Genomic DNA, 26,118 nt, shown 5'->3' on the forward strand with positions numbered 1-26,118 from the left:
CGATTGCAGGTTGTCTAGTCAAGCTTGAGATCAAATTCAGCTGGGTGGAATCAATAATCGATCGCGTGTTCCGATTCTTTATTTTATCATCCATTTGCCTGGACTCGTTTTTCGCTCTACTTGATGTACAAACGCTGACAATTAGAACTTCGCGAACACGATCAACCAATCTTCCGTCATACAGTCGCCGATGGCTGACTCAAAGTGAACACATGAAAAAATCGTAAATTGTAAATTTACCGACATTTCCATACAGGTTTAAAAGCTTTCCGGTGTTATCTCCTTTTCCAACAGTGTGCAGTCAGACGTAAGATCCGACGATTTACGTCCGACTTATGTGCTTTCTTCTCTCCTTTTCTCTCTTCAGCAAGCTTTCCGGTGTTAACGATAAAGATAATTTACACCTCTTTAACGGCAGGCCAGCGTGGAACCCGTATGTATAACAATACCAGCTTTGTACACAGAAAGATTTTTAACTTCCCGTTTCTCTGTGTTCAGAAAAAAGTTTAAAAAGTTGTTACATAATTTACTCCGTGAAAGAAAAGTTTGTCTTTCACTTGATCTCCGAAGAAAATGACCTTCGACCATTTGTGGATCCATACGGACGCTGGTATCTCGAGAACGACGATTCAATGGATTATTATGTCTTTGATTTCAGTCGAGCCAGTTATTCTTACATAGCTGTTGAAATATTTGCAAAACTCTACGTTTTACTCTCTGATTATAATTCAACTTAAAACTACCCAGATTTTGAACAAAATCCGTTCAGCAACATTAGAGTTTTTACCGAAAATGAAATCTTTTTGTCCGATATTCTTGTTTTCGGAAATAATGGGAACCGTAGCGGGGAGTTTTTTCCAGCCTCCGCCCGTTGATACGACCCGGTGCAATTTACAGGTATTTCAGTTATTGCTGGATGAAGAAAAATGAACTCAACTATTTTCGGTCAGAGTAAAAAGCCGTACTCAGAGCCAACATTTGACCACGTAGGTACATTTCATCCGTAACTTCGCGAATGTCGTTCAGATTTTCGATTTACAGTCGACATCATAAAAGTTGACCGCGAAGCGACTTGTCCGTAATAAAACCATGGCAAAGAGAAACTTTGAAGCGTAAACGAGATGCACGAGAAATTTTCTCCATCCTTGTAATTCAAACCTTGTCTTGATCTCGGCATTCGTTTATTGAAAATCACCCCAAACATTCTTCAAACTATATTTAATGTTTCGGCAAATGGACTTTTACAGCTTTTTTTTTTTTTTGCTCAAAATCAATTCTGTGAAGCAAAAAAAAAAACACAATTTTTTTTTAACCTTTTTCTGCGATCCTTGAACAATACCTAGATAGTTATTTTTTTTTTCAGATTCTTAGAACTCATTGCCGAGGCACTTTTTTCAAGCCAGGTTAAATTTAAGTTGCAGGTACGATTCTACCGAAGCATGAGACCAATTGGGGTAAAATTTCTGAGCCCCCTAGCCGTTGAATCGACTTTGAACACTCGAACGCTATCCGGCACGGCATCTCGACAAGTGGATGATCTTACGGATACCGGTTACTAAATTCTTCGGTCCATCGGCGATCCGTGCGCCCGACCGAACGTTCGTAGGTATCTCCTCGATCGCCGTCCCGACGCGCCCCGAGGCTTTCGGAAGGGTGCCTTGCCTGCCTCTCGAGGTGCCGAGGCACGCGTGCGCCCAGCGTCGAGGGTGCAAGCTCGGTCGGCCGGGGCGCCGGGGCGCCGGCAGAGCGGCGTCGGGACGCCAGCGTCGCCGTCCGTCGGCGATAAACCAGCAGCGAGCAGCAGTCGCGCTAGAATACACTCATCGCGATCAGCGTAGCCATAATATACCGCTTATTAGGTATAAGCTTACTCACCTTGCTTGATTACCGAGACGGACGATCCTGCAACTGTAACGCGTAACTAACAATAAGCGACGCGTCGTTCTCACCGAGTGCCGGTCTATTCGGTAATTTGTACCTTCCTTTCTTTCTTATCTCTCTCCTATTTATCTTATCCTCAAATTTTTCATCGCCACATCGTCAAGTGCATGTGTTCACGTGAATCTGGTGATCGTGCTACGGTGAATTCTCGTACGTGTCCATTCGAATCTCCTAGTTTTCATCCGATCGAGGAGCCAGGACATCGTCGTCTGCAGTCCGAGGGCTCGATATCGTACGTATGTTATGTATAATACATCACGCATTCACTCTTCGTGTAACAGGGGTAATTTCCGTGGATTTGAATATTTATGTTCAGGCAGCAGCTTCGACGACTCTTTGCACGCAATTATACATAATTATCCGATATTCGACTCTTATCTCGATTATGCCGTTTGCATTATACATCCGTCCTGTTAACGGAGGAATTTTTACATTCCGTTGATGCGGCTTCTCATTTCATGACGATTACAATGCCTTTGTTGGGGGTATCGGAGAATGCGCGGGGAATGCGTAGGTGGTGTAATATAGCCTCCACTTACCGATCGCAACTTTTCCTAAATATCTATCCATACATGTATATATATACAAAACGTTCCCACAACCTGCGTGTACTACTTTAAAAACCATTAGCCGAAGAACAATTTTGGTTGGAAATGCGATGCTATCAAATCGTTATAGTTTCATTCATATACATATTAAATACATGTATTCCCGGTATTCTGGCGTTTTCAAATTATCATTCTTTCTATGTACTTACGCGTTGATGTCGTCGTGAATCATGCAATATTTAACAGGCACGAGACACCAAAAATCCTTTCACACGATAACAGTTCGTGTATAATTTAGTATGCAGACTGACTGAGCAATCTGATCACAACGTACGTTTTAGCAAAAGTTGATCGCAGAAACAGCGATATTGCGTGAAAAACGATACAAAGTTTTCCATTTCTATTCTGCTTTGTCAAATTACAGAGCAAATCGTGAATTAGAAATTATTCCGTCTCTTTATTTGACAATGTACATCCGATGCTTCCCGGTAGATTTTTCGCAAATTATTCGATCATTTCTCACCCAGATATTCACCGAGCTGCACATCGTTTACACGTACTGATTAATCCGGTGAACTCGAATGAGCAGCTGCGCAAATACGACAGATTCTCCACACTAGATGAACAACTGTTCAACCGTGTTATTCCGAGGTCGAGAAAATACCGTTTGCGGCATTCGCGTTGGCTTTAGTCGTGCAAATTTATCGCTACGACGCTTCGTCGGTATCTTATGTGCTTAGATGTATCATCCATCGGATTAGGAATGAATAGTGAATTGCCACGTTGTCCTCGATGATATTGTACGACTCAAATCCGACGGGCATTAACGTTTGACGTATATTTTTATTTGGAAGGGTTTCCCGCGGGGCCTCGAAAATTTTCAAGCCGGATTAGATCCGGGAGGTGAAAAATGAAGAGAAATTTTAGTTGGTTGAAAACGAAAAAAAAAAAAAATAAATAATTGGCGTAAAGCTTGCGGAAGGGGGGCTTAAGCTGGGGTCAAAGTAACGGGAATTGTTATTGTTATTCTTTTTTCTTCACGCCTATACAAATTTTCGTTAAATATATAATTCCCACGGCGTGTTTCAAGTAATCACCTTAATTAGCGACGCGAAAAGGTTCGCGACTCTGAATTTACCTCGGAATTCCGAAAATGTTGTAATATTTTAATGTTTTCTACAAAAGAAAAAATAAAGAATCTGAGAGCCTAGTGTCTCCGCGTTTAGTAAATTATGCTCGGCGCGAGGTGCATGAGCCGGCAATTAGAAATTCTTCTGCGACGTGATCACAACTCGTAGCTTCAACGAGAGGGAAAATTTTAACGTTTCGTTTTGTACGCCGGTGTAATATCTGTGTGTCTATGCACTCGTCCACCTTATAATACTTTGCGAGGAGGGGGCATATAAAAGCGGTTATACGACGTTGTTGCAGCGCGGCAATTAATTTTTCCCGTAACCAACCGCCGCCATTCTTCTTCCGGGGGGGGGGCTTGAAGCACACAATTTGCACGTATTAAGTGTGATGCCGTAGCGGATACGGGATGAAAAAAAAATGAGTAGATAAATAAAGCCCGAAAGCACCGCGCCAGTCGCGCAACTCGATTATTCGAAAGCCATCATCCTAGTTTATTGGATTATAATATGAAACGCTCGCCTGTTATGCGTTTGTAAGCGATTGCGTTATCGCATTAGATCCGATCAGCAGCCCGTTTGGCTCTATGTGCAGGACTTTTGCGGATCCACAAATCAAACGGAGGGTACAGCTTGAATCGTCTAAAATCATACTTATATTTAGGAGTTTGTTTTTTTTGTTTGTTTTCTTTTTTTTTTTTTTTTTACAAAGAAAATGCAAACACTTGAAGCAATTTGAGTTTGAGAGCTTTATTGTTTATAGTTTTAAGAACGTTTTAGAAATTTCTCATTGAAAGTAATAACAAAATGGCTGCATGGCGCATATAAACAGCGAAAGGCTCCGGACTCCACAACTTTTTCGGTGGCTCATCTCCTGACATCACTGTCGAACTTGTAACACGTAGAAACATTTTTTTCAGTTAGAAAGAGCCTTTTGTGTTCAAGCTCGTAGCCCTAATGATGGAAAAAAAAATGTTTTTCAAATATATACGATTATGAACAGCAAGTTTCATTTTTCGACCAAAATAATTGTTGACAAAATTTGTGTTAGAAAATGTTGGGATTGAAATTCTAAAATCTAACCACGAGCTAGAATCGATAAGCGAGTTTTGAAAATTGTGTCAAAATCACGTCGATCGGACAAAAATTGACCGAAATCTGCGCCACCGGATTGAAGACATGATCGTGCGCTACTTATATGCGCCGTGCTGCCATTTTGTTATTAATTTTAATAAAAAAGTTCTATAATGTTCTGAACTTTCGTTTTCTTTAAAAAAAAAAAAACCTCAAAATAGGTACGATTTTAGAACATCCCAGCTGCACCCCCCACCCTCCTTAACGCTGAAAAGATTTCCAACTGACAGATATTACCGATCAATGAACGAATCGCAACGTTTTCATGTCCGGCTAACCTTCGTTCTTCATGTCGCTGATTTCACTCACCGTTAGTATATGGCACTGCATGAAAAATTGAGTTCACAGTATCGGAAATAATTAGAACGATACCGAATCTGTATCTTTTTCCCATTTATCAAAGTCAGCTCTGCGCTCTGGTTCGCTTAAAATGCCAGTCGAAATATTACACAAATAAAGCGAAGTCAAAGAAGATTGGCACGGTGCAAAACGATCTGCAGAATTACAGCGATCAATCACGTGCGAGCCTTTTCAATCATTTGCCGAGCGCATTTAGATTCTCGTTTCTAAAGCCGCGTGTAATCCGTCGGCCGCCTTTTGTCTGCCAAAACTTTTACACTTATCAATTCTTAGCCATATGTACGAAAAAAGATACCATTGCATTCGAGTAATTCAGTTCCACATCGTTACTTATTCTTTCCTGCGAACGCAGGTTTTGGGAAAGAAAATTAACGAAGCTGGAAGTGAAAATTTTTATCGCATTTTGAGTCGTTACCTAATTTTTTTCGAATATTTCGGTATACATTAAAAAGTTTACCCAGTGACGAGTGTTGACCGTATAATCGTAGGCACGTATTTAATTGTATGAAACTTGAAAGTTTCTCATCGGAAGACTTGTTACGAAATTGGCAAAAGTTATACGAGCTTCGATAGATGGCAGATTAATTTCCAGAGTTCGGTACGCAACGTTGTTCATATATTTTTTCTACTTTGGTACAGAAAATTTTAGGCAATATAATCGCGAACTATCAGCCTCGTTTCCATTAACCTCGCGAGATTCATCCGAAAACAATAAGACCGGCTGAACATTCGATAATGGTACCTTGTGCACGGTATTGAATATTGATGAATCTCTGGAGCGTAACAACTGACGTAAGTTGAGTGAGACCCTCGAGCAATTTGTGGCTGGCTCGACGGTGAAGAGCGCCTCGTATTTTCCTGGTTTTTGTGCCGTTTGTGAAAGTCGAAATGCAAACAATAGCGGAGGGAGGAGTATCGAGTCACGTCGTACAATACCTTCGTGTTATAGGAACTGAAGCTATTTCGTCGGAACGCACATTCAAAGATGGAGATTATCTCTTCTACTTTTAGGAGATTTTTTTTTTTTCAAAGAGAATAATAACACTAGAGCAATTTGCGTTGCAGGGCCTTGTTATTTATAGTTTCGTGAACATTTTGGAATTTTCACATTAAAATTAATGACAAAATGTCGGCACAAAAGTAGCGAACGACCACGTTTTCAATCCGGTGGCGCAGATCCCTCGGTAAGTGTTATCCGATCAACTTGAAATTTTGATACAATCTTTAAAATTTGTTTATCGGTTCGAGCTCGTGGCTAGATATTTTAATTTCAATCCAAAAATTTTTTTCCAAACATTCTTCCAACAATGTTTTGATCGAAAATTGATATTCCTTGTTCGTAGCCGTATATATTTGAAACAAATTTTTTTTAAGGAGCTCTAATCCAAAATTTGGGTGTTATTGACTTTAAAAAAAATTTCTATCTGTTACAAGTTGGACAGTGCTGTTAGACAATACGCTACCGCAAAAGCCGTCGAGTTCGGAGTAGCGCTACTTATATGCGTCATGCTGCCATTTTGTTATTAATTTCGGTGAAAAAATTCTAAAATGTTCTTGAAGCTGTAAATAATAAAGCCCTCGAACTCAAATTGCTTCAAGTGTTTTCATTTTCTTTAAAACAAACTCCTAAAAATAGGTATGATTTTCGACCGTCCGACCTGTACACCCGCCCCCCATTAAGAGATTGGGTTATACATCGAGGAAAAGATACGGTACTTCATTTCCATATCCGACACATTGCCATCGTCTAATTTATTTAAATCTTAGTTATTTAAGGTCCGTGTAAGAATATATTTTCGAAAGGAATTAAACGCTCTACAAAAAAGATCTCCTATCATGTTACAATAAATCTACCCTTTCAAAAATTATTTAAGGTCCAAAAGTATTTAAGGACCGTAAATAACTTTTTAAAAAGTAGATTTATCATATAATGATATCAGACCTTTTTCGAAGACGGTTCGGTTCCCTACAAAAATACGTTCTGCTCTTATCAGATCACTAACGTGTTGATGAGTTGACATTGGCGCCTCTAAATATTAATGAATTGCTTGGAACAATATTCGCGATTTGAATTTTGATTAGAAAAAAAAAAAAAAAAAAAACAGTCGATTTTTTCGATACAGTCACCGATACTTTGTACGCAATTTTTGCGAGGAATAACGATAGCTCGAAAAATATTCCCCGGTGTATGGTGTGAGGAAAAATTGTAAAAAGATACTTCGACATGGTAACGGACGGCGGTGGAAAGCTTGAGCCACGTAGCTGCATGGTGAATGAGACTCGAGGCTGAATGAATGCGCGATTAGCCTCCCTCGGCGTCGAGGAGTTACGGAATGCCGGAGGTGGCAGTGGTGGGAGTATCGGCGGAGTTTCACCCGGGGCCATAATCTCGCTCATCGCCGAGGAGGTTCCGCGTGCAGCCCACGCGCCTCGAGGACGGGCCGCGTGTCTCTTCCGTTTCCACTTTTTCTCGTCCCGTGGCCGGGAAATCGATAGCGAGAGGAGGCTAAGGGAGGAAAGAAAGAAGGCTGTAGAAGGAGAGAGAAGGAAAGGCCGAAGGCGAGGCTGCAGGGGATGGTTGAGCTCGGTTGCGGTCGAACTCAATCTATTAGATCGACGTCAATTACTCTCTGGTACCACGGTGGGTCTTTTGCACCGCTCCTGCTTCACCGGCCATTCAACGCGGATGGCCGCCCGTTTATGGCGAACCGATGAAAGAAAATGGCCCCTTAAATTTGACCCGGAGAGGCTCGCGATGCAAGTTCGGAATCCGAGATTCTCGTCTGTAATACCTTTCACCCCAAATCCCAACCTTTCGTTTTCTCCCCGGGTGTATAATGCAGGGGCTCGAGGATATTGGCTCGACTGGCGCCGTCTTGCCTTTCTCCTCTCTATCTCTCTCTCGCTCTCTCTCTCTCTCTTTCCACTCTTATATTCATTCTCTCGCGATCGACGCCGTCGCGGCTCCGGCCCGATGTCACGTGAATCACTTTTCATCCCCTGCAGAAGATCAAGACGAAGCCATTGAGTGCGAAGATGAGGACGCCGCCGAGTTTAGCTCGGGACTTTTGGTGAGTGGTACCGACGATGAGGAGTTTTACCCACGACAAGGGTTCCGCCGACCGAGTGCTCGTTACACCCTTGCAGACTCGGGCGATTCACACCCCCCAGAGTATCCGAATGCCTGCCTGCCTCTCTCTCTGTCTCACTCCTTTTTACCTGTGTCTTCGTTTGTTAACCCGGAAGCTTATTTACTGGACATGGTCTTACACCCAGCGGTGTGAAAATAAGTCTTCTTCACGCCTCAAGCTTTTCGCCTGATGAGAACAATCATTTTCAGACCCCGCGCACCCTCTTCTCGGGTAATCTTGACCCTTTTACTCCCCACAGATCAATTTGTGTGCCTTTTCTCTTTTATTCTATTCTATTCTATTCTCATCTCACTCGCAAATATTGAAAGTAAAGTTCCTGTCTTTTGTATTTGTAGTAAGAACTCTCAGATCGCTCGAACGATATTGCAAACCCTTTTTCACAAAGACAATCATTCGTCGAGAATGTATTTAGTGAATAAAAACTTTATGTGTCAATATTCTTGAAAATTTAATATACTGAATAATGAATATCTTAATGATAGGATCTGCGGTGTCGAGAGAGCTGTTAGTCTAGACATAATTGTCCAAAAAATATATAATAATATCATTTCAAACAATTTGCCTAACGTGACATATTTCTATACAGTAAAATATAAGAATGGAAAGATTCGATTCTATATTTTTGTAGCAGCAAATGCCCTTCAATTTGCTCTCGTGAAAAAAGGTATTGAACTCACATTTTTTTTGGAAGTATAATTTTCGTGCAAAGTACAGGCAAGAAAAATTATGTTCAATTTGCGGTGCGTCGAAAGGAGCGCGACGTGTCCATTTGTCTGAAAAACAAAAAAATTAACGCCGCGAGTCAAGGGTTAACAGCGACTAAAGTGATCTACATAAAAAATACATTATAACTTGTTAACGCTGGCTCTTCCCGGTTGTTGAACTTAATTCCTATCCTCTGATTCCCAACTTTTCGCCGTACAAAGTGCAGAACCTGCCTGAAATGGTACCCAGCAGTTTATACTTTACTGTATAGTCAAAGGAGCCCCCACATTTTTCGCCTTGGGGTGAAAAAATTGCGCATAGGGTGAAAAAATAAATTCTACCCCTAATCTGACTTGATTTATACATCAAGAAACGAGATCCCCTCCCACGGTCCCACCTTTTCCATCTTGATAGCGGATATAAATATAGAAAGAGCGCGTTACACAATCTCACGCTTTGACTCACGCAGGTGTAAAATGTTTATTTGTCTAGATGCATGCACATACATAAATTACATCCTCATAGATTATAGGTAGGTATTTTAATGTAGCTCGCGGGTTAATTGTGTCGGTTAAATATCTCAATGAATAATAATCAAGTCAGTCCTCGGTTAAATTAAATCCCAGTCACTCACGAGCTCTGTAATGGGATGGGTGTGATGTAAGGTGTGATGATATTGCAGAGTCGGTGAAAACATCCTATAAAGTGTAGGGGGTAAAGTTAATACCGTCGTGCAGTAACTTGAACTCCGGGAAATTCCATGAGACTCCTCGCCTGCCGCGGCACGATCACTTTTTTTTCTTCTCTTTCGAATCTTTTATTTTATCCGTGCAATCCGAGTCTCAGAAGGTTATCACGTTATATTTATTCGAGGGGTTGAGAAGAGAATATCGCAGATAGATTCCGTTTTTAACGAATTTCATACTCACTTTTCAGTCCTGCGAACAAAACGCTTACTCTCATGCTTATCGTTAATCGATGTAAAACTCGCCCCGTAAATTATATATCAATTTTCGGCTTTTGATTATACCTTTTGAACCTCGCTGATATACATGCACTGTAACCTACTTTTACATCCTTGAAACGATCATAAATTCTCAACATTCTTGTCGTGGTTTACCGTTAGAGCACCAGCTCGAGTCGTAATTCCTGCAGTAAAATAGTTTTCAGGTTACACGACCGCATCGAGAAATTCTCGGTTAGCTAATGAAAATTGATCAGAATTCCTGAAATTGAACTTTTCGCGTGTTTTTCCCGTCGCTTTATTCTTCATTTTTACTTCTCTGATTTCCTTTTTTTCCTCCTCTTTTTCACGTCTCTGTTCTCGTTAAAATAACAATTGAATGAATTTTACCCCTGAAGTATTATTATGTAAAGCGTGAGAAATATATTCCGAAAATGGTGATGAAAATATTGGACTGATATCGCCCACTTGAATGCCAGAATTTTGTACAACGTCCCTTGGGGTTTGGAAATGATAATTTTTCTTTTCTACCAGCTTTCTCGTTACCCGTTTCCTCGGAGCCAGCTGACGCACCCCAACGATCGATTCCATACCCCGTCTAACCTCAGACTCGAGTTCTCACTCTTGGGTTTGCTTACCTAAGAGACATGCCGGGATTATATACCTGCACAGAATTTTCCTCTGCTCGTATCACGCGCTCATGGTTCTGGATAACGAGTTTTGTTTTCTATTAACGGAACTATGGATCGCTTGGGGGCGCAGATAAATCTTGACAGGATCCATCCCCTGCCGCCAAGAAATATAGCGGCTTATACCGCCGCGTGGAATTGCAAAAAATTACATCATCAGCATCCAAGGCAAATTCGCAAACGGGGGTTCGGATTTTTACTCATTGCTTGGTGAATAAAAAGAAAAAGAAATCAAGAACGAGTAGACGGGTACGGTATAACTCAAGGTGGTTCCACGGTGAAATGAAATTTCACAATAATTATGGAACGGGCTGACTCGACACTTTTAGGGTTACATAATACCACCAACCGAGCATTTATCAGCCCCTGTAATTTAAGGTTTTTCAATTTTGTCTCGTCTATTTTCGGACAACATTCAAGGACCGAAGAAATTCCGCCTGTGCTTATCGATTCGACGTTTTACATACATTTTTATGATGTACAAGTAGGCGTCTAATCAACGAGCTGCGTACGGAATGGCGAAGAGCTCGGTGGCTGCCTGTTGCTCTCCCCGGCTACGTTCGTTCTTGGCAGAGCGGAGAACGGATAGCCGTGCGAGTCGAATGCAACAGTTGGGCACCCCTATACGAGAACTACCCTCGTCCTCCCGTCTATCCATCCGTCCGTACGCCCTTCCCTGCAAGCTGCCTCGATCAATACTCACCTGCCTGAGGACTTGGTACGTCGTCCGAGGTGGACGAGTGTAGGTGGTGCACGTTGTGGAGCTATCGCATCGCTGAATGCACCTCGTCGCGTGAACTCTGACGTTAGCGGTCGTGCCAAAGAGATGAAAGCTCGCAGCCGTTTTCACCATCTCGCGACCTCATTCACTCCCACCTCCACCTCCACTTCCATCTCCAGAGGGATAACGACCAGCAATTACAAATTACGAGCAAAACACTCGTTCATTCTCTCGTTTGTTCTCTTTCAAATAACTCATAAAAGCCAGGCACTTGTGTCAGGTTAAAGTCTGATGAATACAGATTCCAACTTCCAAGACGTACGTCATTAGAAGAAAAATCCCTCGGAACAATTTTCCAACGTCAATATATCTTCAGGAACTCGAATGAGATTCCTGAATCCTGGGTTACTATCGACTCCAAAACCTGAGTAATCGCTACGAATCAACAAACTCCCACACTGACGAGAAAACCAATACCAGCAAATTGACTACCGAACAAACAAAATCCTGGGGTGCACTTCTTCTGATTCAATCTACTAGGATCTGATTAAATGAGCACAGTGGTATACCGAACGAAATTTTCTCGGGGAATTTCTGATCAACGCATCGCGATTATCCCTTAATTGTCACAGTGGTATCGTTCTCGTACGTCTATATACACCAATCTTTGAACAGGTCGTTCATCCGGCACGGCGCAGTAACAGGGTCATATCAGAAATCCACCGTACAGGTTAGATGTAGGGGAACCCTTGCCATCATCTTAAGCCAACGCGTCTCGTGCACCTCGTTAACTTTGAAATGGAACGTCTGAAAGACCTGCGCTGCCTACGTCAACAGCGTCGGTCAGGTCATTACGAGATAAGCAAAATGAACCAGTACACCCGGCAACGACCACAGTAAACTGGCCTTCGGATCATCGAAATCGTAATAACGGTGTGAAACCCTTAAAGCATCCAGCAGCGTGAATTGAAGCTGTTATTTGGTACGTTTGATTTCAACGATCAAACTGTCCAGGACACTGGAAATACATTCTCTACAACGGCATGGACTTGACTTCGCATCAGATATTCCCGACAGTTCCCGCAGATCTGCAATGCTGTCTTACCTTGGGAGAATTCGTCGTTGAAACTCCTGCTACTGGAAGATTGAAACAATTCAGTAAAAGATAGGGTTCAACAGGTAGATAGGCAGGAGGTGTCCCCGGGTTCGGGTTGTCAGCCCGGGCGTGCAGTAAACGCGAACCTCCGCCTCCATGTATCTTGCAATATACCTATGGCTATAGAACCGTACCCACTTACTCGATTCCGGAGTCAGGGCTGGTTGAACTGCCGCCAGAATCTCTCTAGTCTAGCTTCGAGGCGGGTGTAAACCGATATAACAAGTTGAAGTTAGAAAACCGTGAAAGAGAAACGATGCCCAGCTCTCACGTGCAACAGCTTCAAAACTACTGCGAGCACAATAACAGGCATATGCACGGTGAGCATATTTACCTTATACACTTCGACAGGTTAGATATATTACTATATATTTGTCCTGAATACATGAATCTCATCGTCACGTAGTTAGTGAATCCAGAGTAGTCTCTCAGCTTCAAAGTTAATACAGCATTACTGAGGACCGAAGATCCTCGCAAATTCCCCGCGGGTGGAAACCGTCTCAGCATCGCTTACATCCCGGCATTTCGGGGTCGTCGCGGTTGATAAGGAACGTTGAACGACGGGTGAGGACAAATTGTAGGTACGTCCGGTGCTGATGGTGTCTTGATTGACGCCAGGTCCACCCTCCTGGTTACCAGGGTCACCCGGGTCGCCAGCTGCCGAGGCTGATTCAAACTTTGACGTCATCGCGAACGACGATGACGACCCATTACAACATGGTTCAAGGTCCACAGGGATCAGCTCGTGGTCAGACTCTGAGCCAGCATCGGAAACGCTTTCGGAACTAACTGAAGATGATTCTGCGGTGTCCATTTCCTTAAGGTCATGCAACTTTGAGCTGATTTGAAGACAATTAGCTGATCGAGTCTGCCGGTCTGAAGCCAGGGCGAGACGTTTGATCAGTTCGCGAACGTACGCGAGAGTGTGAGCATCACCAGCTTCTTCTCCAGCGAATTCCAGGCTCCTCAGCACGGTTGCAGCCTCGGCAATTCTTCCCAATTGAGTCAAACTCTGGCCGAGAAGAAGCCGCCCGTGAAACGTCCACTTTTCGGAACCGGCGGCTTCGGCAGTGTCCAAGCATCTTGTGGCCAGCTCGACGGCTTTCCTGTGATTTCCACTTTCAAGGTGACACCTGCCGATCTCGTGGAGCAGCCAGGCTCTAGGTATTGGCTCATGAACACGGGGTATCAGCCTCTCCCAGGCACGGGCGGCCGCGTTGAGGTGGCCAAAGGTCAGATGCACCTTGCCCAGGGTGACCAGGGCCTGCGTCATCAGAAGAGGAACATCGATGGCTGACGCAGCTCGCGTCATCTTCGCCGCTGCAGCCGTGGCACGGTCGTGTCGTTTGAGAGCGAGGTAAGCTAGGGTGATGAGGCGATTGGTCGTTGCTTGGCAGCGGAGCAGCGTTGTCGAATCGGTATAGAAGTCGTGGTCCAGGTTGATTCGGACCTCGTCACCGATCCGGAGTACCGTGACCAGATCACCGTTGTTCAAAGCCATCTCCATTCTCCTGATACCTTCCGTCACTGTCACTGCTCTCCGCTCTACGGTAGTCACGTTTCCGCGTGGCTGTGGTGGCGTTTGAGGCTTGGGAGTTCGCCAGAAGTCAGTGCGCTTATCGAAGAAGCCAAGGATCTGAGGGACGACGGAAACTGGGTCCGAGGATTCGGCGAGGATGCGTGAAGCCCTCAGGGCCGCAGACTCGGGACAAATCACCGCGGCCTGTTGAGCTCCGTTTTTGGTCTTGGGTAGAAGCATATTCAAGGCTTTGCTCGGGTGGGTTAGCGCGTTTATAGCCGCGGCTGTACGTCGTGCTGCTACTCCGTGGCTGCTGTCTCTGGGGCAGACGCTTGCCGCACGGTGATAGAGAACCAGAGCAGTCTCGTAGTCGCCTTTGTAGTGAAGGTTGTCCGCCTCTCTGTGGAGTGCCTCCGCAAATTGTCGATCCGTACCTCTGAGCAGACGCGAGCCATTCCTCCGCTGACGGATGCGGGCGCGAGCTTCTGCGTGGGCAATCGTCGTTTCCTGGGGTTCGTCGGATGTCTCGGTGGCGGTTTCACCTCGTAGAAAGACGTCCGGTAACGGATTGAACCGATGTTTGGGGCGGCACAACGGCGTCCTAGCGCCCAGGGTGGAGTCCGCGAACCAGTCTGTCATCGTCGTGATGGGTCACGTGCTTCGTTGAAACAACCGCGAGGACATGCCATGCGTGACGTGCATCAAAATGGCGATGACACGACAGCCGCGGCAGCGAGGTATATTTGCATAAGCTACGCTCTGAGTCGGTCCTGGGATTGTTGCGGACCTTTTAGTTGGAGGGATGAGATGACCGTGTCGAGGGGTAATCCCAACGGACAGCGTTGAACTGGCTATTCCCCGTGCTGTGTAGTGGATGTAGGTTCAAGAAGTCTATTAGAGTGTTGGGTTGACCCGTAAGTGCTGTGTTAACCCACGTAGGAATACATCGGTTTTGTACGTATTACTCATGTCGGGATGACCCTACGTCCCGACTTGCTGTCACACCGAACTGAAATACACAGTCAGCATTTCGGTCAAAAGTTTAGCCGCGCGCCAAAGGCAGTCCGTATTGGAGACTAATTACGACTCGTAATCTCATCGCATGGTCTCAAATTCTATTGTCGACAGGAGTAGAAGTCTACTCGTCTTTTTAAATTGCACACCACTATAAATTTTCCAGTGCGAGTTTGAACTAATACTAAAACGGAAGATATGTTTTAATACCTCTTACGTGAGTTGAATATCTCATGAGGAAGGTTTGCGTTGTAAAACAATACGTCCTCAGGTATTTAGCACGTTATCTATATGAACGTGGTGGCAGGTTTGTTTCCTTGGTTTACTTTACACCCTAATTCGCTTACATGAACTACGTTTTATTAACACATTTGTTACATTATTTCCACGTTGTTTACAGTTTTTTTAGACGTTGGACTTCATAAATAACAGCTTTATCTTACTTATGAATTAACTATTATGCCATGTGAACAAATACGTTTCGTTATCCGCAATTATTTGCACAATTGGCTGGAACGGGGGGTTTCGAGTTGGATTTGAATTGGTTGAACAGTGGCACAAAAATAAATGTGAACCACTCACGTAACTGCCAAAAATTTCGAAATAACGATTTTGCATCAAAAAATAGTATTACTCCGTATTTTGCAAAAGAAAAACTCATCCCGAAGAATGAAGATGACAGTTCGTTCTATGACGCCATTTAAGAAAATGGTAAAAATTCGTCAACGTTGAGGGCTCAAAACTGTATGAATTCAAGGAAATAAATAACTTTTTAAGGTCATAATCGGATTGCTTGGCCTCAAAAATATTTTAAACTCATACTTTGAAAAGTAAATATTTATCTGAGACTCAGAACACATTGAATTACCTTATGTCGCCATTGCGCAATTTTTGACAGTTCGCTTAACGCCGCTATGAGTGGTTAAACTGCCTGGGCTCTACTAAAGTGAGTGTCCCAGTTATTGACTCTGTCCCAATATTGACCTTTTTTGGTTGTATCTGTTTGATCCTTAGTTCTAAAATTATCAAAAAATAAATTTGTAATATCTAACTCTCTAGCAATTGGTTTTAGTCATCCACAAATTTGCAATTTGTGCCGTCAATATATAATTTTTGGAAAACAAAAGGGTCAATAATTGGGTGTAAACGTCTCAATAATCGGTACACTTGCCTTAGTAGTCCTCAAAGTCCACCCAGCCGAGGGCACCGCGAGTGGGAGCGTACTGCTGGAGTAAGGCATTCCGGGCTTCCTTTTCGGGATCTCTAGGTGGTGCAGGGAATATCGAATTTCGGCGACAAGGCATGGGGAATTTGTAATTGAAGGCCTTGCAGCCTGGCATGACAGAGAGTCGGCGTCTGGCTGGGACGACGTTCATACTGCGGAAAAGAAAGTCCACGCGGTTTTTCAACTCCTCTGGCATTAGATCGACGATAAGCATCTGTCGTTTCATGATGCTGTCGACTCCGTTTCTCGACTCGAAGTCAATTTCGTCGACCAGCCAAATCGCATTCTGATAAAAATCGACGAGGTAATCGATGCCGAGGCGTTTAGCGTTCAGCATGGCGACCTGAGCAGCCTCCCGCGCCTCGTTTCGATTGTGCTGCACAACCTCAATTCTGAGGAGAATATGATTCGCGTTCAAGGCCCAATGCTCGTTCTTCGCATTGGCACTCGCGTCCCGCGCCTTTTTTGCGTAAAAACGAGCAAGGTCAAACCGCAGTGTCTCGAAGTTGAGCTTGCAGAGATCGTGAAAGAGCCAAGCGAGTTCAAGGGGTTCCGAAGCGAGTGAAAGCCGGTGACGAAAGACCTTGAGAGCGCGTTTGATGTTCGTTGTTGGTACCCACCCAAGATCCGAGTCCCGCGGTAATTTGGCAACTCTTATTCCCAGGTGATGTTTCAGATAGCGTATCTTTGTCTCACCTTCGAGGCAAGTTAGATTTCTCGGGTCTATGTAGGCCCAGGCAGCCATCTTGTATATAGTGTTCAGGCACTTCTGTTTGAATGGAAACATTCGGTTACTATAAGACTCGAATTTGTCCTTTGCGCGGTCGAGGTACTGGAAGAAGAGTGGGTAATCTCGCTTCATTCTCGCAGCGTGCAATCGTAATAGCAGGAAATCCGCTTCAATAATGATATTGTCACGACGGATCTGCTTCAGATGCAGAACGTTTCTCTTATGTCCAAGCGGCCAGGCTTTCCGGTTAAATCGTCGGGTGTAGTAGGGTTTGCGTATGCGGAGGACGTCTTGTCGATAGCAGGACTTCTGGTATGACTCTTCAGCCAAAGCGTAAATCTCCTTGCTGCTTTTCGCATTCGCTGACCAGACTGCGCTAGAGTTGAGGGTCTCTTCCATCGTGTCTTTGTCGTGAGCCATCAGCCCTAGGTAGGTCTCAGCCAGTACGCGATGAAGCTGTCTCAGATAGGCCTCCAACTTTGCCACCGGATCGTTTACCTTCAGCCTGGTATTCTCGTCGTCGATGGCTACAGGAAAAATATATGTCGGACTCACTCTAGTCATTCCTGACGAATTGAAAGTTGTCTATAAGATGGAACGTACCCGCAAACTCGTCCTCCTCCTCGCCGAGCTTTGCAATCAGTTCCATTTGTCGCTTCTGGACTCTTTGAATCCACGGGAAAAGTTCTCTAAGGGCAATCGGCGAGGTGTTGCGTCCAATACAGTCGAGGACTGTTTCGTTTCCTTGAAATACTCCCAACTCAAAGGGGAACTCGTGCTGCTGCATTCCTTGGTGCGCATGTATCAGACTGTAACCAAATTCCGCGATCTCAAAGAGTGTTTCGACGCGTCTCCATTTCACCCGCAGGTTCTGCGGGTCTGGAAATCGAGAAACAGTGTTTCGTCAGCCACACAAGTTTGCGAACCCATCTCCCAAAGCCTAACCTATTTCCATGCACTTGTCGATGACCTCAGCGGCCTCATGGTATTTCGTGTGTCGACTCAGAGCCACGCTCAGTCCTAGCAGTGTCCTGAGGTCACTGGTTTCCGCGTGGGCTTGCGACGCGTTGAAAGCCTTGATAGCGTAGGGATATTCTTCAAGGCGGGTAAATCGGTAGCCCCATTCTCGATACAGAACCGGCGCCCCCAAGATGTCTTTGGTGCTGCTACCCGTGCCTGGATTCGGGGTCTTGCCGGAGGTAGGCATGTTCGAATAATCTCTGCAAATACCGGCTCCTAATCAGTGTTGATCTAATTTTCGTACGGCCACACCCGAATGCCTAGGTTAACTGTGAGCACAGGTGCTCCAAGCGTTATTTTTCTCTTCGATCAATCGAGACTGTTTCCCCCATTCAGTAAAGTAGCCGCAAAATTGACCTCAGGGATATCTTCAGCTGATCTCCTGCACCAGGTACTCAATGGAACCCACATAGAGGAGGATTTGTTAGTCATCTACTGTAATTTTGACAATTTACATCTTCACTGAACCCGAATCCAATGTGTCAAAATCTTAACAGCTACGTTCACGAGACGAGCATTTGTTTATTTATTCGAACCGACGTCTTCGTTGATCAAATCCCTTGAAATTAAACAGTTTGTCTGAGCAGACATTGATTACACTTCACTTTGAACGCGAACAGGCTTTATTATTTAATCTGCCGGAAGAATGTACGAGTCAACCTCGTTACTACGACCCAGTAACATTCATTTAACTTCCGATGTTTGTGCAAAGACCCATTCAGCTCAGAGCTTATAGTTATTACTTGCTCCAAGACTCGAGAATTTTCGCAATGTGCCGTAGCTCCTATTGTGTAATTTAGCAGAAAGCTGTTTGTGACGCATTTACAATTAAATCACCAAGCTGAACGTCGTAATGCTTGATTTCACAGCAAAGAGCTGTTGAGCAGAGGGTGGCACTTGAATCAAAGGACGGGCTGAGGGCCCGGGATCAGGCTGGGACGTGCGGGGGTGCTCCAGGCCTGCATCAGGGCGCGAGATCTTCACCTAAAACAGCAGGAATGCGGTGATGGCTCTTCTGTACAGATTCGCGCAGCTGCCCGATCGCGGTGGTACGCGGGTCTTCTCATTCGTCGTAACGAGGAGCGTTGTCCGCGACCCAGAACGCGACGTAACCAGCAAGGAACTCGTTTGCGGCTTCCAGCGATGGGCTGTCGCCTTCTCACGCGGCGACAAGGTACGTGCTAAACCGTTATCCCAAGGTGCTATTGATATTCCTCAAATTAAAAAATTGGATAGCATTTGTACACTCCATATTGACTTTAATGCCGAAATCGAATCCATTGATATCCTATACTCGATGTGCTACCATTTCACTGCAATGCTTTCTAATCGTTTCACTCGACTGATTTCGTTTCCATTGACCACAGGTCCTGGGTGTTTACCTGGTATGGCGAGGAGCTGCGCCGGGTTTGCGAGTCTACGTCGACTTCACGTTCACCCTCCTTAACCGGGAGCACTTTTCAGTGAACGAAGGCTTCTCCGGGAAGCGGGTCAAGTTCACGTACGACGCCCCTGCCCAGGGTAACCGCAACTACATTCCAGTCTCGGATCTCTACAGTCGGAACTTCGCTGACCCCAACGGCGAATTCCAGCTCGAGTTGTCGATGGCTAACGTCCGCACTGTCTATACTGCTGAGCTGCGAATACCCACAGGAGTCTTCTCGGCGGGACAGCAAAAACCGGAGAAGCTGGAGACAGGGTACTTCACATTCGGCGGGTTTGACTGGAATCTCGTGATCTACCCGTTGGGAGACAAAGATGCCATCAACCACGAGACTAGCGTTACGGCTATTTCAGCTTCTGGTCCGGGCGCCGCAGCCTCATCTACGGGTCACGGCAGGCAGGAGGGACGGCTGAGCGTTTACTTGGCAAGGCTGACGGGCTTCGATCACCGATGCCGAGTGCGTTACAATGTCACCCTGGGTGAGGGGGACCGAAGGATAGAGTCCGGGCACATCGAGGACCTTTCGGACGCCGACGGCCGCGGTTTTGGCTGGCATCCGCGGATCCGGTGGTCCGAAATAGCCCATAAGGGCGTCGTCCGCGTTTCGCTCGAGATGGTCGAGGCGCGTACCGTTTCCGAGGTGGGGGTTCAAGCCCTGGGGCTGCCGGTTTTGCCGGCGGCGCCGTGCTACGACCGTGACAAACAAGCCTGGGCACTCAGGGCGGACCTTCATTCGGACACGGTGAGACTGCACCTAGTCTACAAGGACATCCACAACGTACCGAGGAACCATCTCCGGTATGTCGGGTGGACTGCGTACTTGATGAGAGGCGAGGAGGCCGTTGCTCTACCTGGAGCACCGTTCGGCCGGTACTACGCTCAGGAGGCAGTCGACGAGGGTATAATAATGGAGACCAGCCTCGGTGTCACGGAGGTCAAGGATGTCGAGTGTCCGTTCATAACTGACAAGGGGCAGCTCAGGGTGCGGCTTGAGTGGAATGAGGGCCATCTGCTCTTTCAGGCCACCTATCACAAGTACGACGACGTTTGTCGTGTTCACAATCAGCAAATGCGCAGAGAGATCGCCGCCCTTCAAGCCGAGAACTACTCCCTCGAGCGCCAGCTCTTCAGCTACCAGCAGAGCCTCGCCTTCGCTCAGGCCCAGGCTCAGGCTCAGGGACAGGAACCGGACGTCGTTGACCCCGACCATCATCACCATCATCACCATCATCACCATCTCGAACGCTCGGCGTCAACCGACACGGAATACGCCTGACGCGGGGCTGATGCCAAGACGCGCCACGTCCACCAGAACCGGCGATACACCGATAATAGAGGGAATCACGAGGACGAGGATGAGGATGAAGAGGATGACGTCGGGCTTGAATTTCGGAGGGAATCGGAAGGGCTAGAAATCGCCGCACCTGCGCTTTGGAGGGAGACTCCCCTCCTTGTGGATCACCATCAACGCAGCATTGTTCAGCAGCCAAAATCCGCCGCTGGTTCGCGAGGTGCACCTACCGGAAACGTCGGTTTCGACCACGGTGTCGACGGGGTCGCGTCGAGGCCTGTCAAGCCACAGAAAACCCGACGAACTACGTTATGGGAAACACTCACCGGCCTCGTTTGTTCTCTAGGCGCCTTGGCCACCAGGGCAGCTAAATTGGCGACGCGTCGAGGGGGCGAGCCTCTATGAGACGAAGCCACCTTGCTAATACCTGCAAGTATATATTAAGTAATAGTGGAAACAGGAATCGCCTGTGGAGCTGGGATCGCAATGGCAATGACGACATCTTACGGTCCCGGACTCCAGGTGTCCTGCACACAGTCAGTCTACGTCTTTATTTATAAGTCTATAATCTACTTGTCAATTTACCAAAGAACCTATTTTCCTCTAAAGACTTTTTCACGTATCGTACTCGAATAATACTATATCGTAACATACATTAACGTTCATGAGTAAAATGCGCGACCCCGCTATCGGAAAAATGATAGTTAATACTCACCTTTTTTCACCTATATTATAAACACGTGCCCCATGTATTCAAAGTTAAGTCTAAATTCGCGATTTTTCATTGTATAAATTATACGTTACATATTTCCACTCAGGAATTTTACTCGCGAGTCTACCGAACCGCTCAAATCCATTGAAAATTCAGCCGTCGGATAACCCATCAGTAATCGATCGTATCGGAAGGAATATATGATTTCTTCGGTTTACGGTTATCTCTCGTATGACCTGCAGGCAACCAGCCGTGGTGGCGAATAATTGTACAGCCATTCAGTATCCTCTTCAGTAGTATAGCAAGGATAGTTCTACGTACAAATCCCGATACTGACATTTTACCGACATTTTAACCGCTTCACAGTTCAGACACAAGCCCGTTTTCAAATAAAGGTTATCCCCACTCTGGTGAACTTTCTTGATCATCGGAAAAAAAATTTTTTAAATGCGGAGGATTTTTTCTGATGATCATGAAACTTAATCAGAGTGCAGATAAACCCCACCTGAAAAAAGGGCTTTTGTCTGAGCCGTGAAACGGTTAAAATGTCGGTATCGGGATCTGTACCCAGAATTCTCCTTGCTGTACTACTCTCTGTTTTTGAAACAAAAGCTTTTCCAAATGAGCACCCTGCGAAAAGCACAATATTTATCAACAAAATTGTGCATTCTTTATGTCCTCTGCACGGGAATAATCTCGGCTACTCGGCGACTGACAAGCAATACGAAAATAAGTGAGAGGTTGACCATTCTGCGAGAGAGTGTATATAGGCCTGACTTGGAAACCGAAATAATTTCAATAACTTGAGAATTTGAAAAAAAACATTACATCGTGCAAGAATTTTAAGTAATTACAGAGGAATTCAGGATACTGCTGACTAACAATAAGTATACCTACACTTGTTTCAAGCATGCTTAACCTTTCGAAATAAGACTGCGATCCGTAACATGCATCTATAATGAGATATTATACGCAGCACGGAAATTGGTGTAAACGCCGGGAATCCACCCGTGATCTTTCCCCTTTTATCTCGGATTATCCGCGTGGCTGTACTTACTGGCGAACTCGGATCGTATCTCCTTTACAACGTGGTGTGGTTAACGCCGAATACATTCGATATCAACCCCGCGGGGTTTGCTGAAGCTGAGGCGACCCTAATCTCGCGCCATTGCAGAAATCCCTCCTCTGACTAGCAGAGCTGTATACTTTGTACATATATATACCTGTACCATAGATATATACATGCATACACTTATACTATATAGTCGAAATACTATTCTTACTCCATGAGATACATACATAGATACGTACACGCAACATTATACACTATTTCATGTCTATACCTGCATCCAAGTGATTGGTATGGGCATATCTATCCTACGCGTGGACACGTGACGAGTACTTCAACGCCTATGTGCAGGACAATCGATTTTTACAAGGGTAAAAGGAACCAGAGAGGCTTCTGCACCTTTTACTGCCGTTGTGAAGCTCAAATGATTAGATGGAACAAGGTCGTACTTTCAATTAAAGGTGAGAATGTAGGTACATCCTTCTATACGGTCGCAAAGAATCAGGACTTGCGCCACGTCGATCTGTTTGTACTCTAAAAATTTATCAAAAGACCATTCTATTCTACCATATCAGACAAGCATAGTCAAATATTGATGATCCATACAAAAATGATATTTCTTTATAGGAATCTGTAAATTTCTATCAATTAATTGTTTGTGTATCAAATTCATCTGTCGAAAATTGACGTCTCAATAATTGCAATTTGATTCTTCAGATGATGCATCCCGTTTCTTGATGTTAAAAATTTTCTCGCGCGATTAAGTATCACTAATTCATAAATAATCACTAATAAACAACATTGAAAAGACATGGAATTAGTAATAAAATAAGTATATGGCAGTTGGCTTGTGGGCCGCAGAAATTGTTTATTTCACTTCGGAACATACCCAGAGTCAGAAGAGAGAAATCACGTTCCTGTGGCTCACCCGATCGTTAAAATACTCGAGGCAGACGTGACGCGCTTTGTACCTACATCCATATAATATTAATGTTAATTACTGCACAAATTACACACACGCACATCAACTACATTTAAGTCATAAACACACAATACACAGACACAAAACTCACGTCAAGTGCACAATTAATATATTTAAACATTACACATTAATTACGTCCTGCTTGTACAATCCACTATATATTATCGAGATATTATATTATGATAATGTGTTAATTCAAAAAAAAAAAAAAAATAATATATATAAACATTTTTCATTGCCTATATATGTTATATACATATACATATATATGTATCTATGACACATTATACCTGCGTTAGAATATATTTCACGACAATTCTCTTCTATTAATTGTTATAGTTACATGGTGTTGAATTATGCATATTGTGTTGAATTGTGTTCTAAATCGTACATTGTATTGTATATCGTGTATAATTGTATCGTATCGTAACGTATCGTAAAGTATCGTAAATCGTATAGTACTCTATGTAGTACCGTACCTACTAAATAGGCAGCACTGTCAACCCTTGACTCTTATCAAGTAGGTATACATGTGTAATCGTATGTATGCACTACATACGTACATAGTATATAGAAATTGATCCTGTCACATATATTGTGGGTATTTTACTATGATAAGACAGAGTGACCGAACTACAAAATTTCAGGATAAAGGATTCGTCAATTGCGAATGGTTTTCTTATTATTCTTACTTTAATTTCATTCACTATAACTTGGTGGTACATGTGTTCTGGAACGTGCTGAAATAACTATCGCAAATTTTCAATTATCATTCGATTATTGATAATAAATGAATTGAAATGATTATTTTGACTAAAAGTATTTACTTATTCGTATGTAAGGAGACTTGGATCTTTCGGTGAGGTTCGATTGCGTTTTTATTTTTCTTTTTTTCCTATCGCGTCAGGTTTTCCTGATAAGGTGTACAAATCGAAGTTCGTCGTGACGTCAATGCGACGTCACGAATCTATCATCAATTCCATTTCACGGATCGAAATACGTACACATTAAGCACACCACTTGTATTATACTGTATACTTGTAGTATACTAAAACAGGAAGAAGATAACAGTTCCCTGCACATATAAACTTATCAGCATTTTGTGATTTGGTCACTTTCGCAGTATGTATGTACATTCACACGTAGTCACACTCATACCCACAATATCATATTTGCTAGGGGATGGCTAGCTATTTTTATTGACTAAAAAATATTAAGGATCATTCCTATCGCGAGAATATTTTGAAAAATTGTCATTTTTGTTACGAGGATGAATGCTGCTAAGATCAATGGAATAGCGGCCAACCCTGCAAACTATAATACATTGAAAACTTGAATAAATTAAGATCACTTTTTTCACTGCAATTCTATACGCAAGCTAAAGCGTATAGTGGCTCTGACAATCGCGCACACTTGCCTCCTACTCTGCAAAAATTGCACTCTTATTATACATATATACATTAAGTACATTATATTATACATATAATTAGCTCGTCATCAGCGAAGGAGGCATCCTGTATGCGTGCATGTTTTCGTTCTTTTGCACTTTGATGTTTATCTGCTCGAGTATCAAAGAATCTGACCCACCGTACCTAACGTTCCGTCAAACTTAAAACGCTCGCGAACACTGTTAGTTTCTGTTCATATTATCTTGGAGATGATACAATTTGCTGATTCGTTCTCGCTCCAATTATATCAGTTTTATGCTATATTTCATTCGGTGTTTAAATGAAATAAAGAAACCGTCGAATTTCTCAAACTCATCACTCGGAAAATGATATTTAACTTACTTTCTTGTTTGAGAGTTAGAAGCAGAGAAAAATTGCAAAGGTTTCAACAAAAAGTTTCGGTTTGAAATAAAATTATCCACCGTATTGCCATATGGTTTTTTGGTTTAGTTGCCGTGACATTTTTTTTTTTTATTGACTCATCAGGCTGCAACATGCATAATTAACATTTTAAGCGCAAACATTATCGTTGTGCGGCGGGGTTGTTGTGTCAAAGTTTTGTTATCACCTGTTGGCTGATAAAAAAAAATACGTTATGAATGGCATGTTTGATGAAATATGTATTCAAATCTGAGCGCTGAATAACGACAAAACGACACCATTTAAGAGCCCGAAAGTAATTGTTGACAGGTACGAAATTCGGTAAATAACAAATATAAAGACTGATATACCTGTTATACAAAAACACATCAGTTCGAATTGGTGAAAGTACTCGCATGGAATACACAGAAAACTCTGACTCTCCTTCGCAATAATTTCAACAAAACATGTACTATAATACACGTATAACGTCTGTGAGTCTGCCTCATCTTTTATAAAGTTCTTGCTACATTCACACGACCTATAATTTATTTCTCGCTACTCTATAATATAATACTCTCCCTACTATTATGCGGTGGATATACACAAATCGTACAAGCTCCGGAAAATATCACGCTACTACAGCGTCTCAGCGACAAAACTTTTGGTTGACTCGTTGAAGATTGTAAACTATTTAGCTCAACGCTATAATTAACGTCATGAAGATATGTGAAATGAAATTTGTCAAGTCCAGGCTACTCTGAATCGGGACAATTCATTTTGTATCGAAAATCCCACGAATAC

General features: G+C 43.8%; 3 protein-coding genes across 3 annotated transcripts; 1 reads left to right on the forward strand and 2 right to left on the reverse strand.

Annotated features, from left to right (window-relative positions):
- Positions 1–1,719: 1,719 nt before the first annotated feature.
- On the forward strand, positions 1,720–25,849 carry LOC124301048 (uncharacterized). The gene is made up of 3 exons (XM_046755710.1): positions 1,720–2,173; positions 18,878–19,182; positions 19,376–25,849. The coding sequence occupies exons 2-3, from the start codon at positions 19,015–19,017 to the stop codon at positions 20,726–20,728; spliced, it is 1,521 nt and encodes a 506-aa protein (XP_046611666.1). The 5' UTR covers positions 1,720–2,173; positions 18,878–19,014; the 3' UTR covers positions 20,729–25,849.
- Positions 12,952–14,658, reverse strand: LOC124310320 (outer dynein arm-docking complex subunit 4-like). The gene has a single exon (XM_046774130.1). It carries the CDS (start codon positions 14,656–14,658, stop codon positions 12,952–12,954), a length of 1,707 nt encoding a protein of 568 aa, XP_046630086.1.
- On the reverse strand, positions 16,206–18,195 carry LOC124310321 (outer dynein arm-docking complex subunit 4-like). The gene is made up of 3 exons (XM_046774131.1): positions 17,934–18,195; positions 17,592–17,867; positions 16,206–17,515 (listed from the first exon to the last, which is right to left on the reverse strand). Exons 1-3 carry the CDS (start codon positions 18,193–18,195, stop codon positions 16,206–16,208), a joined length of 1,848 nt encoding a protein of 615 aa, XP_046630087.1.
- Positions 25,850–26,118: the final 269 nt, after the last annotated feature.

This window comes from Neodiprion virginianus, chromosome 1 (assembly GCF_021901495.1).
Source record: "Neodiprion virginianus isolate iyNeoVirg1 chromosome 1, iyNeoVirg1.1, whole genome shotgun sequence".
NCBI classification, from domain to species: Eukaryota; Metazoa; Arthropoda; class Insecta; order Hymenoptera; family Diprionidae; genus Neodiprion; species Neodiprion virginianus.

Excerpts from the sequence above, each read along its gene's own strand:
- LOC124301048 (XM_046755710.1), top strand. The coding sequence starts at position 19,015 with ATGGCTCTTCTGTACAGATTCGCGCAGCTGCCCGATCGCGGTGGTACG. Across the intron at positions 19,183-19,375 it reads CCTTCTCACGCGGCGACAAG|GTCCTGGGTGTTTACCTGGT; the intron begins GTACGTGCTAAA and ends CATTGACCACAG.
- LOC124310320 (XM_046774130.1), bottom strand. The coding sequence starts at position 14,658 with ATGACAGACTGGTTCGCGGACTCCACCCTGGGCGCTAGGACGCCGTTG.
- LOC124310321 (XM_046774131.1), bottom strand. The coding sequence starts at position 18,195 with ATGCCTACCTCCGGCAAGACCCCGAATCCAGGCACGGGTAGCAGCACC. Across the intron at positions 17,868-17,933 it reads CGACAAGTGCATGGAAATAG|ACCCGCAGAACCTGCGGGTG; the intron begins GTTAGGCTTTGG and ends CTCGATTTCCAG. Across the intron at positions 17,516-17,591 it reads GGAGGAGGACGAGTTTGCGG|CCATCGACGACGAGAATACC; the intron begins GTACGTTCCATC and ends TTTTTCCTGTAG.